Source organism: Salmo trutta, chromosome 26, assembly GCF_901001165.1.
Source record: "Salmo trutta chromosome 26, fSalTru1.1, whole genome shotgun sequence".
Lineage (NCBI taxonomy): Eukaryota > Metazoa > Chordata > Actinopteri > Salmoniformes > Salmonidae > Salmo > Salmo trutta.
Window position 1 is genome coordinate 26509229 of NC_042982.1, and position 18533 is coordinate 26527761.

Sequence of the window (18533 nt, forward strand, 5' to 3'; positions counted from 1 at the left end):
TGCGTCTGTGAGTGTGGCCCGCAAGGCTTTACGAGCATGCGGTCTGGGGTGGACAGCCATCCCCAGGCCCTAAGGAGAGAGAAACTGGACCGGACCAGTCAAGTTCTCAAACCCCTACTTCTCCTCTCTTCATCACACCGTAGGGGACATTCCTCCAAACCAGGTTCCTAATGAGCCTGGCTGGGCGCATTAGCCTGATATGGTCAGTCAACAACCAATCCAACTTCTGTAGTGCCTTGCATAGTTGGACGTGGGCCCATGGAGCCTTGGTGAGAGGGAGTGAAGATTGTCACTGCTGTTCGCCAGCCAGACCAGAGTGATGGGAGTGGGATCGTTGTTTCGGAAAGGGGTGGGAGAGGCGTTGGGGACTGTCTGACTGGCAGGGGCATTAGTTAGCCCTCTAGCCCTCAGCCTCTGTATTGTAACCAGGGGGACTGCCTGCTGCTGCCTTCTCACAGGGCATGTGGATGACTGCCAACATGGCACCCACGGGGAGGGGTGAGAGGCATGGGGGCTGTGGGTCTGCGGTCAGGCCCTCTTAGCCTCCTGCTGGCTGACGGGGCACACACAGGCTCCTCTGACCCAGGAAAGAGACAGGGCAGAGGAGAGGGTGGGGAAAGGGGCCAGGGCTGAGTGCTCAGAGTGGCCAATAGGGCCACGCAGATGGAGGAGGAGGGCTACTGTCGGGCTGATTGCCTGCAGGACTCCTTCTTTACCACTGTTCCCTTGGCTCAATGTTGTTTCAGCAGTCCAAAGGGTGCACAGCCTCAGTCTCTGACATAGGGGCTCACTGGGAGAACAAACTAAACCTGGCTTTGTTCCATCTCAAAGACATCACCATGCACTGAACAAGCTCTTGGCAGATGGACCTCTTGGCCAATGAAACATAATTCCACATTAGTTATAGTTCAAATCAATGTATCATGCATTTCAAAACCCAGATATCCTAAGCCAAACAGAGAATTGTGGTCCAATTTGTGAACAGAAAACAGCTCAATGACTTACTATTAAAATGTAATCTGTCACAATATTCTATTCCACAATCATTTTTCTTGATTTCATTAGTTCTGTTGTTCCATTCTGCATATGTTCCACTGTTATTTTCTGGAATTCCCATCTGTTTTTCTTGCTCTTCCATTTCTGGGTAATCAGTAGAGCGTTTGAAACTGACCTTCTCCTTTCCAAACTGTAGCTGGTAGAAATGCTTACAGACAGCACAGGACACTGGCCCCTGTTCAACAACCAATTATTTTTTAAGGATGTACTGAGAGGCCTAAAAAACATCAAGGCCTTATCTTTTAATGACTGATGAAATGTCAAGAGGAGCAAAATGGTCATTTGTGCATTTATGTGGTACAAACACCACTCTTGACCTCAAGTCAAAAAGCCTGTTAGCTAAATAATATTCCACCTTAAGTGCAGTAGCTAATCAAATATGGCACCTTTGAGTACAGCAGTCTTTCAAGATTTTTGATAGAACTTAAGTCCACTTCACAGATTTATTTTCTGCCCATATCCTGGTTCCCAAAGTAGCTAGGTGTAAACGGAGCTGCTCCCTTACCTGTTTTCTCTTTGGGTGAAGGGGGATTTGTAGCAGACTGCTGGCCGTCCCATGCAGGAAGTGAGGATCCAGCACCCGGATGCGACTGGTACTGCCTAGCCAGATCTGTGGAGGGGGCTTCCAGAAACCCTTCCTCACCTGGCACACACACGTTGATTAGCGAGTGCACACACACAGAGCCTATGGCTACACAATTGAGGCCCTGTTTTAGTCCCATTCTACTCAGTTTCTCAGGGCAACCTAGTCGATGTGTAAATGAGGGGATAATGACACTATTCCTAATCATGCTAACAGCGACCGTAGCAGCCTGAGCTAAACTAGAGAGTGGGGGTGTTGGGGCTGCTGAGACTACAGTTTACATTTTCAAGTAGGTTTGGCAAGGCTGCCATTGATTCTGTATATTTTGTCACTGCGTGGCTGGATGGCAAGTACCAGGGAAGCAGATAAAACGGAGGTGTGCGCGCACACATCCAGTACCCTCTTCTCGTCGTACAGGATCTCTTTGAGCCAGCGGAGGTCCTGCTGTTTGAAAGGCACTAGGACCATGAGGGTGTCGGGGTCATTGTGCATGCTGGGGTTGTAGGAGGCCGACTCAGGGTAGAAGAGACGCATAGTGGTCTTGTTCCCCACGTCGTCCTCATAACCTCTGACGGGGGCGTCATTTAGCCTGCACAGGGATACAGAGAAAGAGAAACCTTAGCCATTCCCTTCTATAGAAATAGTAATTCCCTTCTATAGAAATAGTCATAAAACAGAGTAGTAGTTTAAATAGCATTGTGTGTACTACATTTGAATAAAAAAAATGCAATACAAAAAGACAAAGTTGCCATGTAACAGTGCAACTCTGGACAAAAATCACAATTAATATAATAATAACATAAGTGTAAGTTTAGTTTAGAGCTGTTCTATCCTCCCTCTAATGTAACAGAATTAACTCCACTATTTCACCACCATGTATCAAAACAAGAACGGAGGTAGGAGAACGCTTGGTAGGAGAGCAGAGCAACAAATGTCAATGAACTCGATTTCCTCGGCCTGTGAGATTAGCGTCTGAGACTGGGATATGTGAGAACTGAGCAGAACAGAGCAGAGTGCATTGTGACTGGATATGACTTAACCCTAACCCTTGATATGACCAGGCAAAATTGTCTGGGCTGTTGGCAAGAGGCTTATACAAAACTCAAAATGCATGTGTTCAGTCCAAGGCTATAAATGAGATTTGGAAAGGGCACTGGGGTATTTTTCTGCAGGGTAGACCAGATCCCCCTTTTAAGAGACTGAGTTAACCCAACAGTATACTGATTACACAGAGAAAGGCATTAAAGCAAGGTCACCAGTCTGAGCTGGCCATTATGGTACAGCCACATTGACTGCATTACGCTTTCATGGGCAATACAAATTAGACTATCCCTCTTGAGGACAACGCATCATAGAAAATCTGTATGTTTTTTTACTGGATTACAGGAATTGCTATGGAAAAGGCCATTGGGGAAATGGCTAAACACTATTGCAGCTACAGACTGTACTCGGAGCCATATTTCAATATCAAATTATATGGCTCGACTGTACTGCAATATATTGCACTCTATGTACTGATATTGATTAGGAATACCACTAATTGTGCAGGAACATCATTGGGTCAATGAGGAAATAGTCCAGCAAACGTAGTGCATCAGATAGATCTGATAAATTAAACAGAAGTGGTGAGTTGTAGCAACAGTTCAACAGAAGAGGGAGGGAGCATGGACTTAATGACGATCGTGTGGTAGAAAACAGGATGGAACCATTAGGCTTTATACTTACCGGATCACCACGTCGTACTCGTTGATGATGCCGCCCAAGGAGCTGTTTTTAATGGCAAATCCATTTCCTATGACTGCACACGTTCTGCAGTCTAGACTGCGGACATAAAACAAAATAAAATTACAATCCATTTACTTTAGGTGTTGCCTTTTCCATCATTTTAAAGTTCAAGGCCACTTTGAGGGGTGACTAACTGCACACTACAGTAGAACCACTGGACATTTTCCAACACTGCCATTGTAATAGTGACTGGTCACTGCTTGGTTTGGCATTCTTGCTTGAAATGAAGTTAATGAACTAAGGCAGCTTCCTTGTGGCACATTTGTCCACCCATTATACACACACACACACACACACACACACACACACCACAGGGATGATTTGAGTCATTATGTTAGCACAGCATTTACACTACATTTAGGAGACACACACACACACACACACCAACATATATTGCTCTCAGACACATATCAGCTATCGGTGGTTCTTTGTGACCATAACAAATATTGTAAGAAATAAAGTGGTTCATACAGCACACCAGAGGTTAACAACCTTGCTAATATGGCTAAGTATCACTCATCACATTTACCCATCAATGCTGGCTGGCATTTTGTAACTGGCAATAATGGCTAAAACCTTCAGCAGCAGCAACTCTGGAAAAGAGAGAGGGATTAAACAAGGTGTGATCACTTGGACTGACTGTAGATGCTGAAAAATTTGTCGTCACATAGAGAAGTCCATATCGAGAGGACCGATGACCCAATACGGTTTTCAAATACTAGTCGTAATCTCAACGCACGTCACACACACACGTTTTCTGTAAAGGGAGCATAAACCTAGTGGACATTGACGCCATAATGCTTCTCAAATCAAATTACTCTTGGTAAGCTAATAGCGTGCAGAGCTTGACTGAGCATAAATATTTTTTTACATGTACAAAACAATAAAATAAATGCATACAAAGATGACCCCCCCTAGTCCCCATCCAACTGCCCGCATCCCTCCCACCCAGCAACTGAGGTTGATTATCAGTTCCCCTCCCTTCCATCCTCTGATTCCCCCTGTACCACCCCTTCCCCATGGGCCTGAAAGCATAGAAAGTAACAAAAGTCAAAATAAATACAGTATATAAATTGCTTTGAATGTGTGGGGGTTTAGCAGAGATTGTTCTTTACAGAGTCAAGGACTCAATTGTTCCTTGACTAGCACCATTCAGCCTAGCTGTCAATTATAATGTATTAACTTCTAATAGTATAGAGAGTGAGGTGGTTGCCATCTTAGAGCCAACATTTTTTTCACAGCAGTGCTGCCTGCCAGCAGTCATCTTCTCTGACTGATCAAGAGATTCATGGGGCTATCATTGTCAAATAACATATTTGACACAAAGCATTGAATATTTAAATTCATGCCCTTCAAAATAAATTGTGTAACTTTGTCCCAGAAGCATTTAACTGCAGGGCACTCCCACATCATATGAAGGAATGGGAGTAGTTGGGGACAATTTCATCGTAAAACATTTCCTTGGTGTTAAATACATTCTGTGAACAAACTTAAAAATGTATGTATTGATGGTTTGGATTACAGGATGCCAAGGACATATTTTTCAATATTCTGTTCCAGTGGTTCAAATTCAATTAGATCTGTGGACCATAGTTTAATGGCTAGCTCAGAATTTGATTTTCAAAAGTTGTTTTTACATTATACTGATCAGCTCTTTCAGATGCCCAGATAATTTATTTATAAATCCCATCATTGGATGTTGTTTCGGTAGTTGGGTTTCCCAAGCGACTACATTGCGCAGCTATACTGGCCTAAATTGTAAATATAGAAAAAAGGAGTTACCTGGTAATGTGTACATCTTTCAAATCTTGGAATGTTCTCAAACCATTAGTGTCCATAATAACAGCAAGGGCACATATTCCACATGTGGACCATTGGGGGGATGAAAATGCCACCTCCAGATCGCAAGGCATTATTGGAGTATGGGAATTACATTTTCAATCCCAGTTACATTGTTTAAACATTTTGCACCAAATAGAAATTGTATGAGCAATAATATGACCAAAGTGTAGTTTACATTGTTTAAGTGATATAAATCAGTGAAGATTTATATCAGGGCCATAGCAGACACCATATTTTTCTCTCTACTCGGCCAGTAAAATAATCATGTCTAAACAAATTCAAGGTGGGGCAAAATGCTAGAGCTTGGAAATACAATTTAAAGTTTGGTACAAATAGTCATCCTACGTCTTTCCCTCTTTGAAAATGTATTAATTTATCTGGCATTGTTTACATTGCCATATACATTTTGAAACAGGACTATGGATTTTTATCTAAATAGCAAGAAGGTGGAGCCACGGGAAGCATTGAACTACAGAAATTCAGCCTTGGCAATATATTCATTTTGACAATAGATATGCTGCTGGTTAAAGCAACTGGGATATCATTCCACCTACTGAGGTCAGATTGAATACATCAGTAGATTTGAGAGAAATGTGTTATTTCCTTTGATTGACGAATTGCCTGGGCCAGAGGTTCCATAGATAATAAGAATAGCAGAGGTGAAATTGGATCACCTTGTCTGCTACTTCTAGTGATTCTGAACAGAGCAGATATTGTCTGTTATAACTATGGCTGAGGGATTGGCATATAGTATTTCAATAATATGAATGAAATTGGAGCCAATTCCTATATGTTCCAAAACAGACCAGAGATATGACCATTATGTCAATCAAAAGCTTTTTCTGCATCAAGAGATAATACAGCCCAAGAAGCTGTTGTTTCTGATGAAGCATCTAAGATATGTAATAGTCGGAGGCTATCCGAGGATAAACGTTTTTTAACAAACCGCTTTGGTCCGTGTGGATCAATGTGGGCAAGTCGTGAGACAACATTTTTGGAACAAAGTTTCATATCTGTTTATCAAAGATTGGGGGATGATAGAGAATACGATGGCATCCTTATTTTTAGAAATAAAAGCAAAATTAGAATGAAAATGTAATTTAATAAACATGTTCCATTAAAGACTTTGTGGGAAAAAAACGAAAACAAAGCAATTACACAATGAAATGAGAGCACATACCACTGCCTTTAATACCGTAGGGTAATGCAAGAGTGGACTGATTATGTCGCCAGAAGAAATCATCCAGTTTGAAGAAGAGCTGTGTTTGTCTGCTAATGCTGTATTAGAAACAGGGGAGAATAGATTTCACATTACAACACAAATACAAAGATGTACAGTTCCTACTAAATATTCCACACTGCCAATGGCATGGAGATATACAGTATACACTGCTGACCTGGCAGTTTTAGTTTGTCATTAAAATGAAATTACCTTAATTCCTTCTCATTGTTCAACGTAATCAACTCCCATGTCTATTATATGCTGACCACACCACTTGCATCACGTGCGTTGCAAAACAAATGTACACATACAGTTGAAGTCAGAAGTTTACATACACCTTAGCCAAACACATTTAAACTCAGTTTTTCACAATTCCTGACATTTAATACTAGTAAAAATCTCCTGTCTTTGGTCAGTTAGGATCACCACTTCATTTTAAGAATGTAAAATGTCAGAATAATAAGAGAATTATTTATTTCAGCTTTTATTTATTTCTTTCATCACATTCCCAGTGGGTCAGAAGTTTACATACACTCAATTAGTATTTGGTAGCATTGCCTTTAAATTGCTTAACTTGGGTCAAACGTTTTGGGCAGCCTTCCACAAGCTTCCCAGAATAAGTTGGGTGAATTTTGGCCCATTCCTCCTGACAGAGCTGGAGTAACTGAGTCAGGTTTGTAGGCCTCCTTGCTCGCACATGCTTTTTCAGTTCTGCCCACAAATATTCTATGGGATTGAGGTCAGGGCTTTGTGATGGCCACTCCAATAGCTTGACTTTGTTGTCCTTAAGCCATTTTGCAAGAACTTTGGAAGTATGCTTGGGGCCATTGTCCATTTGGAAGAAACATTTGACCAAGCTTTACCTTCCTGACTAATGTCTTGAGATGTTGCTTCAATATATCCACCATTTTTCTACCTTGTAAAGCCATCCATTTTGTGAAGTGCACCAGTCCCTCCTACAGCAAAGCACCCCCACATGATGCTGCCACCCCCGTGCTTCACGGTTGGGGTGGTGTTCTTCGGCTTGCAAGCGTCCGCCTTTTCCGCCAAACACAACGATGGTAATTATGGCCAAACAGTTCTATTTTTGTTTCATCAGACCAGAGGATATTTCTCCAAAAAGTATGATCTTTGTCCCCATGTGCAGTTGCAAACTGTAGTCTGGCTTTTTTTAATGGTGGTTTTGGAGCAGTGGCTTCAACCTAAATGGCTGCTCAGCAAGGAAATGTCGATATAAGACTTGTTTTACTGTGGATATAGATACTTTTGTACCCATTTCTTCCAGCATCTTCACAAGGTGCTTTTCTGTTGTTCTGGGATTGATTTGCACTTTTGCACCAAAGTACGTTCATCTCTAGGAGACAGAACGCGTCTCCTTCCTGAGCGGTATGACGGCTGCGTGGTCCCATGGTGTTTATACTTGCGTACTATTGTTTGTACAGATGAACGTGGTACCTTCAGGCATTTGGAAATTGCTCCCAAGGATGAACCAGACTTGGAGGTCTACAATGTATTTTCTGAGGTCTTGGCTGATTTCTTTTGATTTTCCCTTGATGTCAAGCAAAGAGGCACTGAGTTTGAAGGTAGGCCTTGAAATCCATCCACAGGTACACCTTCAATTGACTCAAATTATGTCAATTAGCCCATCAGAACCTTCTTAAGCCATGACATTACTTCTGGAATTTTGCAAGCGGTTTAAAGGCACAGTCAACTTAGTGTATGTAAACTTCTGACCCACTGGAATTGTGATACAGTGAATTATAAGTGAAATAATCTGTCTGTAAAAAAATTGCTGGAAAAATTACTTGTGTCATGCAAAGTAGATGTCCTAACAGACTTGCCAAAACTATAGTTTGTTAACAAAACATTTGTGGAGTGGTTGAAAAACAAGCATTAATGACTCCAACCTATGTGTACGTACACTTCCAACTATACATGTTATTCAATCATTGCACCCACACTGCTCACACGCCTCAGCGAGCATCTGCGTGGCCATGCGCTAAAATAGAACCCATTTCTATTTGTGACGCTCAACGCACTGCAAGACCGGCCTCTCCCATCTTCTCATTGTTTTCTTGGAGCATATACCCACGTGGGTGATTGAAAAATGAACTGATGTCCACACTCCAGTTGGTTGTAGTAATGCACCATAAAGTTGGTTGCCAACCGCCATATAAAGTCCAAAGAAGTAAAAAAGCCTGAAGGAGGAGAGATGACGAGAAAGGAATTTGGTTTACCGTTTTATCTGTGGATTAATTGTCTGAGTAGAGGACCTTGTGCATTTCAGGTAAAATAACAACCCAATGTTTATATCCTAGGACAAATTAGCTAGCAACAGCAAGCTAGCTAAATTAACAAATGTTTAATGCTTTTCGACCTATCCCCAAATTAATATAATTGGTTCAGAGTTTGTTTTGATATTTCAACCTGCGTGTCCTGATCGTGTCTTGTGTGGGGCTACAAAGTCATCATGCGCGCGATGGCGCCCGGTTTGGTCAGCATGTTAGGCAGTGCCCCTGTGACAATTTTGGACCCCCTTGTGGCCCCCCTAAATGTGGAGTATGAAATCATTTTTACATAACAGATGTAAAAAAAGAACAATAGCAGAAATTGGTTATTAGACAGTGGCAACGTGGCACACTAATGATTATGAACATGGTCTTTTGCCTGCAATGCAGTGAAGAAAATGATATGACAAGAATAACGTCTAATGTAACTGGCCCCAGCTTGGACCCCCCAGTTGAAATGGTCTAGAACCGCCACTGGCCCAGCGTCGTCCGGGTTTGGCCGGTGTTGGCCGTCATTGTAAATAAGAAATTTGTCCTTAACTGACTTGCCTAGTTAAATAAAAGGTTCAAAATGAAACGTATTTTTACTGCCAAGAAGAACAAAACAATGATATACAGTACTGAGACTCCAAGGAATGGGGTGAGACACATCATGACCACACTAGTAATTAAATGTATGTGAAAACAGTCATGGCTGGCTTAGTTTCCTCATGTTAATTCTCTGGTTGGAATTTAACATGGAGGATTATGTTTTAGACGCTAGCTGTTTACGAGTAAGTAACAGTCTTCGACTGTTAGTTGTGGAGACATTTATTACCATGCTGTGCCAGTTGTAGTTGTCAGTGAAAGACTAGGGGACATCTTGGGGGCTTCCAATTAGGAGTGACATTGTTATTGCCTGATTTGCATGTGTAAAATGACCTGACCTTCATCACTGCCACACACATGAATCACAATCAGTTGGCAAACAGTATTGACCTTGAGAAAATGGAGCGTTGTTAATCTCTATAATTTACAAGTCATGTCTGAGCTGAGAGGAGGCCAATTGAACTCTATGGTCTAGTGGTTAGAGAAACATGGTGACCCTAAGGTTGCTGGGCCAGTAGGACACAGATGGGCCATATCACCGTTGCAACCTTGAACAGGGCACACAAACAGAACAGCTCCAGTACATACCCAATTGAATTAACTGATAATAGCAGAGTAAAAATAAATGGGGGACCATTCAAGTATCCTGGACAAAGGTACTCAGCAAGCCAGAGGAATACATTTATCCATTGTCCTCCTGAAAAACATAATTGTGTGAATCGAAAGCTCCTTTAAAAATAGACTTGCTCTTAGGTGTCTGTTTTCAATAATGATCCATCAACAGTTTCAACTTAAACGATTGTTACAGAAAATGTACTTTAATCTTTGGGCTGAAAATTCTTTTCCTTTCATAATAAAAAAATGGTTCCTACTTACCAAAAAAATCTGAATTTTACTGGTGACTGGGTGAAAACAGCTCCCAAAAGGCCAAAGAAGCTGGCACCTGGCATTCCAGTAAAAGCATTGGCATCATCCCCACCCTCCTTGTTTTAAAGATAGACACTCCATTACTCACTTAAAATTGAGGCTCTCCCACTTCTTCTGCTTTAGCCAGCCACCGCACATTGACTTGCTCGGAGTTGAAGGAGACTTGCTGGTGCCTCCATAGCTGAAAGACAAGCACACGAATCACCACATTTGGAACAGAAACTGCTGACTTTTAACTCAGCATGTCCAGTGACACTAGTTAAAAAAAAAAAAGAGACAAGTGTGGGTATCTATTGAAGGCCTAAATTGACCGCCGTTTACCCACTTAAAGCTGTGGGTAGATTAGATGCTAGGCGAATGGAATGGGTTGTCAACGTGATGTGACTCAGCAGTGGCCTTATTTCGAGGTTTCTCTTTCCTTCAGTAAAGCATAAATGAGTATCTGTGTGATTGGTCTACCTGCCACTCCACAGAGAGGGAGCTTCTAGGCGGTAGACCAGGGCTGAGGGCCGAGCAGCCTTACCTCTGGAGGAAGACATGGGAGCAGTAGTAGGAGACGAAGAACAGAACAACAGCAATCAGTCTAAAGCACCATGCTGGAGAGAGAACAACCACATGAATAGATTACAAACCAACATCATGCTTTTCTTGTATAGCCTGTGGTCAAATCCTAGTTTATGACATTGCAAATTGCTGCTAATTATGGCATGAGATCCAATCTGCAGGCAGGCAGGACTGCAAGCAGATTCTAACTTCCTACAGTACAGTATCACTAACTTAACTGGAGTGGAACAGAGGAGTGCTATTAATTGAGCCTTAAAGAAAAAACCCACAGCAGACCCTAGAACTCTTAGTTCCCATATCAAACAACTCTGCCGAACAAAAGTCCCCTCTACCTCCACATGAGCAACATCTCAGACTACAACCATTCTCTCGTCTGATAGATACACTCCCCAGCCCAGATAGTGCCCTACATGTATAGGGGATTGGGAGGGAGGGCAGTCCTCCAACTCAAACACATACTTCCCACACGTTTGTTACAGGAATACAAATGGCTTCTTACAGGCTAAAGGCAAACACATAGTGCCATACTAAACACAGTCTCCATCGAGCTGAATCTGCTTTCTGGGACTCCCATTGACTGAGCCAGAAAAATGAAAAGCCATTTCAAGGTTTTCAGCACAGCAGCTATAGTCAAACCAAAATGAGCTGGTGTAAATTGCAAAAGCAAGCATCCAGCTCTGAAAGCAAGGCCAATATGTTTTCTGTCAATGGAGACAAAATGAGAAGGCCAGATCAAGGCAGCGCCAAGCTGTGTGTTTCTGTATGATGATCATAACACATCCAGGAACATCGGGATTACACATGACAGGCTTGGAATGTGTCTTATAGTATGTACAATGGGTGAATTAATGTGTAAGACAAAGCACAGTATGTGAGAGCTATAACACAAGGAAGTTATTGTGCAACACTACATCCACCAAAATCTTGAGCGAATTGAAAGAATGAAACTGTACTGGGCTAGAGTTGTACAAATACTGTAATCCTTCGATGAAAAGTAAAGAAAATACGAGAAGACAAATTTCATGTACAACTGCCACAAATGAAGACACAGGGGTTCAATGTGTGATAAAAGTATTTTATGTACAGGTCTATTAACCACCCACTGTAAGGAAGCAGCGGGGGAGCTTACTTTTAGCAGTCTTTAGGGACATCTTCACATGCTCCGTCGCCCTCTCATCTCGGTACTGCGCATGATGTTACCCTGAGGGAGGAAGAACATATTAGCACCAAAAACATCTGGCTCAAATTGGACAGCAGTGGTGCGAGCCAATTAAATTAACCAAGCGCCTTAAACGGCACCATAAATGACATCTTTCTCCTTCCGGATGATAAATGAGAAGCTGTAAGAGAGATGAAACACCAAGGCAATACGTAGACTCTGTGCTCATTGTCAAAAAAGTGGAATTGTCTGCGTCCAGTGTCCATCCACCAGACAGCGTGGCAGATGTAGAGAGAGACAGTGAGAGAGCCAGACAGAGAGAGCGAGCACGCGCCAGACACACAAACACAGAAAGAGAGCGCCAGAGAGAGACATGCTCAACATGAGCTCCTGATATAGTTCATATTTTTTTAGTTTTTTAGAATGAGATACACTCTAATGGAAAAATAATTCCAGACAAGAAGTGATGAACAACTCTATTAATTCAGAATAGAAAAAAGTAACTTAGCGCCTCAAGTTAAGTTGACTCTAGCTAGCTACACAAAAGACCGAGCCAGCAGACTAACAAGCTAGCAAGGAGAGTTAATACAACTACATCAAACAACCAAACTAAGTGAGTAAACCAAAAAGGAGCATGGACTAACTTTAAACATCTTGTTTTTTGTGTAAAGATTTGTCACTCTTTTGGCTGGTTTTTGAACTAAATTAGAGCTAGCTAGCAACAGCAGCAGACAAATAAATCAGTTGCTATGGCAACAGGGCAGCAGGACAGAGCAGTAGCAGCAGCAGCAGCAGCAGTAGCAGAGCCCACAGGCACCATGTCCCCACTCACCCTCAGCGCTGAATCCATTCTCTACCCTCCAGGGGCCAAAAATGACAACGAGGAAAGCTTTTAAACAGAAACTACTAAAGGGGAGGCCAGAAACCATTTTCGCAGATCTCTACAAAATCAGTGATGTAAGTAATCTCATCTTCTTCACTGACCAGCCAAATGCATGGCGCTCAGCAGTGTGCTCTCACTACCCATCCATAAAGAAAGAGGGAATCTGTAATGGGTGGAATCTGAAAATCAAAGAGACAGACGACCCTGACAGCACCATGATAACAATCAACCTCTACAAGACGGGGACTGTCATGGTGCAAGGTAATCTTAGGCTGTTTGAAACAGACTTTCAGACAATTAAGGAGAGAGAAGAATACCACCAGTGACATGCCCTCGCACAAGACAAACTCCACCAGCACCACCCTCACCCCTACTGAAAGGCACATCCAGCACCTCTTCCCACCATAGTGGAGGACACGCCCCAGGAAGAGAGAGACCCCCTCAGTGCAGAGCAGGCTCAGGCCCTCACCACCATGGCTGCCATGAGGGATGAGTTCACCAAACTGGAGGGGGCGGTGGTCCTGCTCAGGGAGAGCGTGACCAAACAGCAACCAGACAACCACACCTTGGAGGAGCTCCTAACCAAGGTGCGGACAGAGCAGGACAGCAGCCTTGCAACACAGCTGAACGAGGTTCAGCAAGAGAGAGAGACGGACTCAAGAGAGCTGGCTGATCTAACAAAGGTGGTGAGAGAGCTCCAAAAAGACAGGCAGAACAGTAATAACAATCTGACCACACTAAGAGAGGAGCTGCAGGAGAGAAAGAACAGGCTGCAGGAGCAGCTAGATCACCACTAAGACCTGCCCTCACACAGCAGAGGAGCCCAGCTCAACCAGCCAAGCCTCCCCAGCCCTGCCTGCAGCACCCCTCCTCCACAGCCCACAGAATAGCCTCCCACTGACAGCGGCACAGGCCAGCCACACCCCAGCTCCAACACCCACCAGCCCCCCCTCCAGTCCAGAAGAAACACTGGCTGACATCGTCCTGTTGGACTCAAACGGGAAGTTTGTTCAGGAGAAAAACTTTTCCCTAGACACAAAACGAGAAAGGTGTGGTGCCCAACAACGCAGAGTGCCATGGAGCTGCTTGATATGGCCCATCTTGGGTCGCCAAGCCACATAATCATACACACCGGAAGCAACGACCTGCGTGCTCAGCAGGAGAGGGTGGCGACTTCACTACGGGGAGTGATTGAGAAGGCCTCCGCAATCTTCCCCAACTCAAGAACCGTGGTGTCAACCCTTCTACAGAGGAAGGACTTCCACCCTGCCACAATCCAAAGAATAAACGCCAGCCTCTCCCGGGACTGTGCCCTGCGACCCAATGTACACCTGGCCCACCATTGAACTGGACTGTCTATGACAATGTTCACCTGTACAGGGAGACAGTACCCATCCTTGCCAAGACTCAAGGACGTCACTTTAAACCGCAGCCCGACCTCTCCACCCAGGAACAGCGGAGCAATCTCCACCCCTCCAAGACAACACCCTGGACCCCCCCCAGCCACGGTCACAGCACCACCAACCTCAACCAGCGCAGACCACCCCAGCCCAGCTTCAGAGCCACCCAGACGAGGCCTCCCACCCCCCTACCACAGACCCACACTTGGAGCCACAGCCCAGCAGGCAGAGCTACGCACAGGCTGTGAGAGGAGCAACTGGTCCAGCCCCCACCAGTGAAATGAGTGACATTAAATAAATGCTGAGTCTACTATGCTCACATGTGATAGGCCGAAGGTCATGGTAAGATGAGCACAAGAACTCCATCCTCACACTATACCCACCCAAGTGGCATGACACAAATGCTATCTTAAAATGATAAATCACATTTGAATAATAAGAGTTTACCTTAATTGAAAAATCGTTATTTAATAGTTCTAGTTGGATTGGGAGTGTGTCTCATTTTGGTAAAGAAAAAAAGTTATGAAATCTTTTTATGTTGCATGTTGGAATTTACAAGGATTGAGGTCCTCTGCTTTTGGGCTAAAGAGCAAAAACCCAGACTTCCTGAAAGAAATGTATGTTGATATTGTAGTACTACAGGAATCATGGTGCAGAGGTGATGTTTCCACTGGCTGTCCACTAGATAATCATACCATCCACTAAATGAAAAGGATTCAGACAGGGCAGAGACTCAGGGGGAATGCTAATATGGTATAAATCTGAACTAATTAATTCAACGAAATTGATCAAAACAGGAGAATTCTTTCTGGTTAAAAATCAACAAGGAGGCTATCTTTACAGATAAAAAGATGTCTCTGTGCTTCAGAGTCACCCTACTTCAATGAAGAGAGTTTCTCCATTCTAGAGGGGGAAATTAGTCACTTCAGGCCCAAGGCAACGTACTGGTCTGTGGAGACCTGAATGCTAGAACAGCAGAAGAACAAGACACTATTAACAGTCATGGGGATAAACACATAGCCAAATCGAATAACTACGCAAGTGGTTTAAAATTTCTCAATTGACTTCCAATCCAGTGCTAACCATTCCACCCTTGAATCAAGCCTTTGGTGAAGCACATTTAGAACGGTCTTTACATTGTAAACAAAATGCGGACATCAGGAGGGCATAAAAGGCTCCTTCATTAGGAGCTATGCTGTAGCTGTCCACAATCACATAACTCCTCCTCCATAGGCAAACTCACAGGTGAACAGCGTCAGTCTCGCTGACCCTCAAACAGACAAAGTCAGGCACACATGACTGTTCCGTTCAACTAATTTGGATTAACAACCAACAGGAAGTTATGAAGATCTAGCCTAATTGACCTAGTCTGGGTACCAGTTTCTGGAACACGCTACACCTTGTGTCTTTGGAAAATGACACAGAGTAGGCCTACAAGGAGTGGAATGTAATAGCTGAACAGAAACGCAACCAGGCTATATTTGACCAATGTTTTCCAAGTTTCCCACTATTTTACCTTAGGCTACATCATATTTATGAGTAGGGTAGCCTGCTAAATGTTAAGCATGAAGTAAGCAAATGATTGGTGGAGAAATTTTGAAAAAGCTTTGAATAGTCTGGCTAATTCAACCATTTTATACAATTACATAACAAAATGAGCGATAGTGACGATAGAATAGAGTACTAGAATAATCAATGAAAGACACGCTTTGTATAGGCCTAACCAACAGTGCCAACTACTACCTGCCAACTCTTGCCTCTATGCACCCCCAGTGCCCTTTTCCATGACGCAGTGCGTGAGAGGACTTCATTGAGGGAGCTCTAACCAGCTCCACATGCCTGCTCTGAGCAGGAGGCATAGGTCCTCAGACAGTACAATCAATGTCTGTGTGGCATGTGGGGATAAAGCTCAGAGAAGAGAGGTTCAAGTGCTGGGTCGGATATAGTGGGGCTGGCAGAGGCCCAAGTCTTTAGGCCCCTTAGTGTACGTGGATGGGTTCCAATCCGGGTCTGTCTGAAGTACCACACAGCTACTGCTGATTTTATTTACGACTTTACTGTAAGTGCTCTACCGGTGGATGGGAGCTAAACTGTTTGGCTAGGCTGAGACGCACTCAAACACAGCAGCGCTAAAGATGTCAATAAGGGAAAGGGGGATTTTTTTATTTCACCTTCATTTAACCAGGTAGACTAGTTGAGAACAAGTTCTCATTTGCAACTGCGACCTGGCCAAGATTAAGCATAGCAATTCGACACATACAGTGTTACACATGGAATAAACAAAACATAGTCAATAATACAGTAGAACAAAAGAAAACAAAAAAGTCTATATACAGTGAGTGCAAATGAGGTAAGATAAGGGAGTTAAGGCAATAAATAGGCCATGGTGGCGAAGTAATTACAATATAGCAATTAAACAATGGAATGGTAGATGTGCAGAAGATGAATGTGCAAGTAGGGATACTGGGGTGCAAAGGAGCAAGATAAATTAATAAATACAGTATGGAGATGAGGTAAGTAGATAGATGGGCTGTTTACAGATGGGCTATGTACAGTACAAAAACAAATTATTTAAATGAAATGTATGTATTCACTACTGTAAGTCGCTCTGGATAAGAGTGTCTACTAAATGACTAAAATGTAAATGTACAGGTGCAGTGATCTGTGAGCTGCTCTGACAGCTGGTGCTTAAAGCTAGTGAGGGAGATGAGTCTCCAGCTTCAGAGATTTTTGCAGTTGGTTCCAGTCATTGGCAGCAGAGAACTGGAAGGAAAGGCGGCCAAAAGAGAAATTGGCTTTGGGGGTGAACAGTGAGATATACCTGCTGGAGCGCGTGCTACGAGTGGGTGCTGCTATGGTGACCAGTGAGCTGAGATAAGGCGGGCCTTTACCTAGCAGAGACTTGTAGATGACCTGGAGCCAGTGGGTTTGGCGATGAGTATGAAGCGAGGGCCAACCAACGAGAGCGTACAGGTCGCAATGGTGGGTAGTGTATGGGGCTTTGGTGACAAAACAGATGGCACTGTGATAGACTGCATCCAATTTGTTGAGTAGAGTGTTTGAGGCCATTTTATAGATGACATCACCAAAGTCGAGGATCAGTAGGATGGTCAGTTTTACAAGGGTATGTTTGGCAGCATGAGTGAAGGATGCTTTGTTGTGATATAGGAAGCCGATTCTAGATTTAATTTTGGATTGGAGATGCTTAACCTGTCTGGGCTAGGGGGCAGTATTTTCACGGCCGGATGAAAAACGTACCCAATTTAAAACAGGTTACTACTCCGGCCCAGAAACTAGAATATGCATATTATTAGTAGATTTGGATAGAAAACTCATGTTTCTAAAACTGTTTGAATGGTGTCTGAGTATAACAGAACTCATATGGCAGGCAAAAACCTGAGAAAAAGTCAAACAGGAAGTGGAGGATGTGAGAATTGTAGTTCTTTCTAGTCCCTTTCGAAACTACAGTATCCGTGGGGTTATGTTGCACTTCCTAAGGTGTCCATTGGCTGTCTAAAGCCTTCAGAAAGTGGTTTGAGCATTTTCCTGTCACTGGGCAGATAATAGGAGCTAAGTTACTGAGTGGTCTGCCTGACAACAAAGGGATTGGATATGCGCGGTCGCGCTGTTCCTTCTTTTTCTCCTTGAATGAATACGCTATTGTCCGGTTGGAATATTAATCGCAATTTTACATTAAAAATACCATAAAGATTGATTTTAAACAGCGTTTGACATGCTTCTAAGTACGGTAATGGAACATTTTGACTTTGTCTCTGGTTCAGCACTCGCGCGTTATACCTTTGGATAAGTGATCTGTACGCACAAACAATGGATTATTTGGAACAAAAACATTTATTGTGGAAGTAGCAGTCCTGGGAGTGCATTCTGACAAAGATCAGCAAAGGTAAGAGAATATTTCTTATACTAATTCTGAGTTTAGGTTGCCCCGAACTTGGCGGGTGTCTGAATAGTTTTTCCAAGTGATTGCCTATCTAATACAGTGTCTGTGGGGTCATTTTGCACTTCCTAAGGCTTCCACTAGATGTCAATAGTCTTCAGAACATTGTTTCATGCTTCTACTGTGAATGGGAAGAGAATAAGAGCATATGGAGTCAAATGACTGAGAAAATTACATGAGCTCAATCTCGCACCTCCCGTGAGAGTGAGGTGTGTTCCTTTTCATTTCTGAAGACAAAGGAATCATCCGGTTGGAATATCATGGAAGATTTATGATAA

General features: G+C 43.2%; 1 protein-coding gene across 3 annotated transcripts in view; it reads right to left on the reverse strand.

Moving 5' to 3' along the window:
- The window catches only part of LOC115163543 (CMP-N-acetylneuraminate-beta-galactosamide-alpha-2,3-sialyltransferase 4), a 37572-nt gene that overhangs the window by 1970 nt on the left and 17069 nt on the right, over positions 1-18533 (reverse strand). For 2 of the 3 annotated variants that reach the window (XM_029715532.1, XM_029715534.1), the window contains exons 2-9: positions 11985-12056; positions 10815-10887; positions 10380-10472; positions 6447-6544; positions 3954-4017; positions 3365-3460; positions 1994-2228; positions 1562-1699 (exon numbers count right to left, since the gene is read on the reverse strand). In XM_029715532.1, the coding sequence (XP_029571392.1) occupies positions 1562-1699; positions 1994-2228; positions 3365-3460; positions 3954-4017; positions 6447-6544; positions 10380-10472; positions 10815-10887; positions 11985-12006 (819 nt within the window). In that variant the 5' untranslated portion in view covers positions 12007-12056. The remainder of the gene's footprint in view (positions 1-1561; positions 1700-1993; positions 2229-3364; positions 3461-3953; positions 4018-6446; positions 6545-10379; positions 10473-10814; positions 10888-11984; positions 12057-18533) is intronic. The other variant, XM_029715533.1, reaches the window with a different exon arrangement.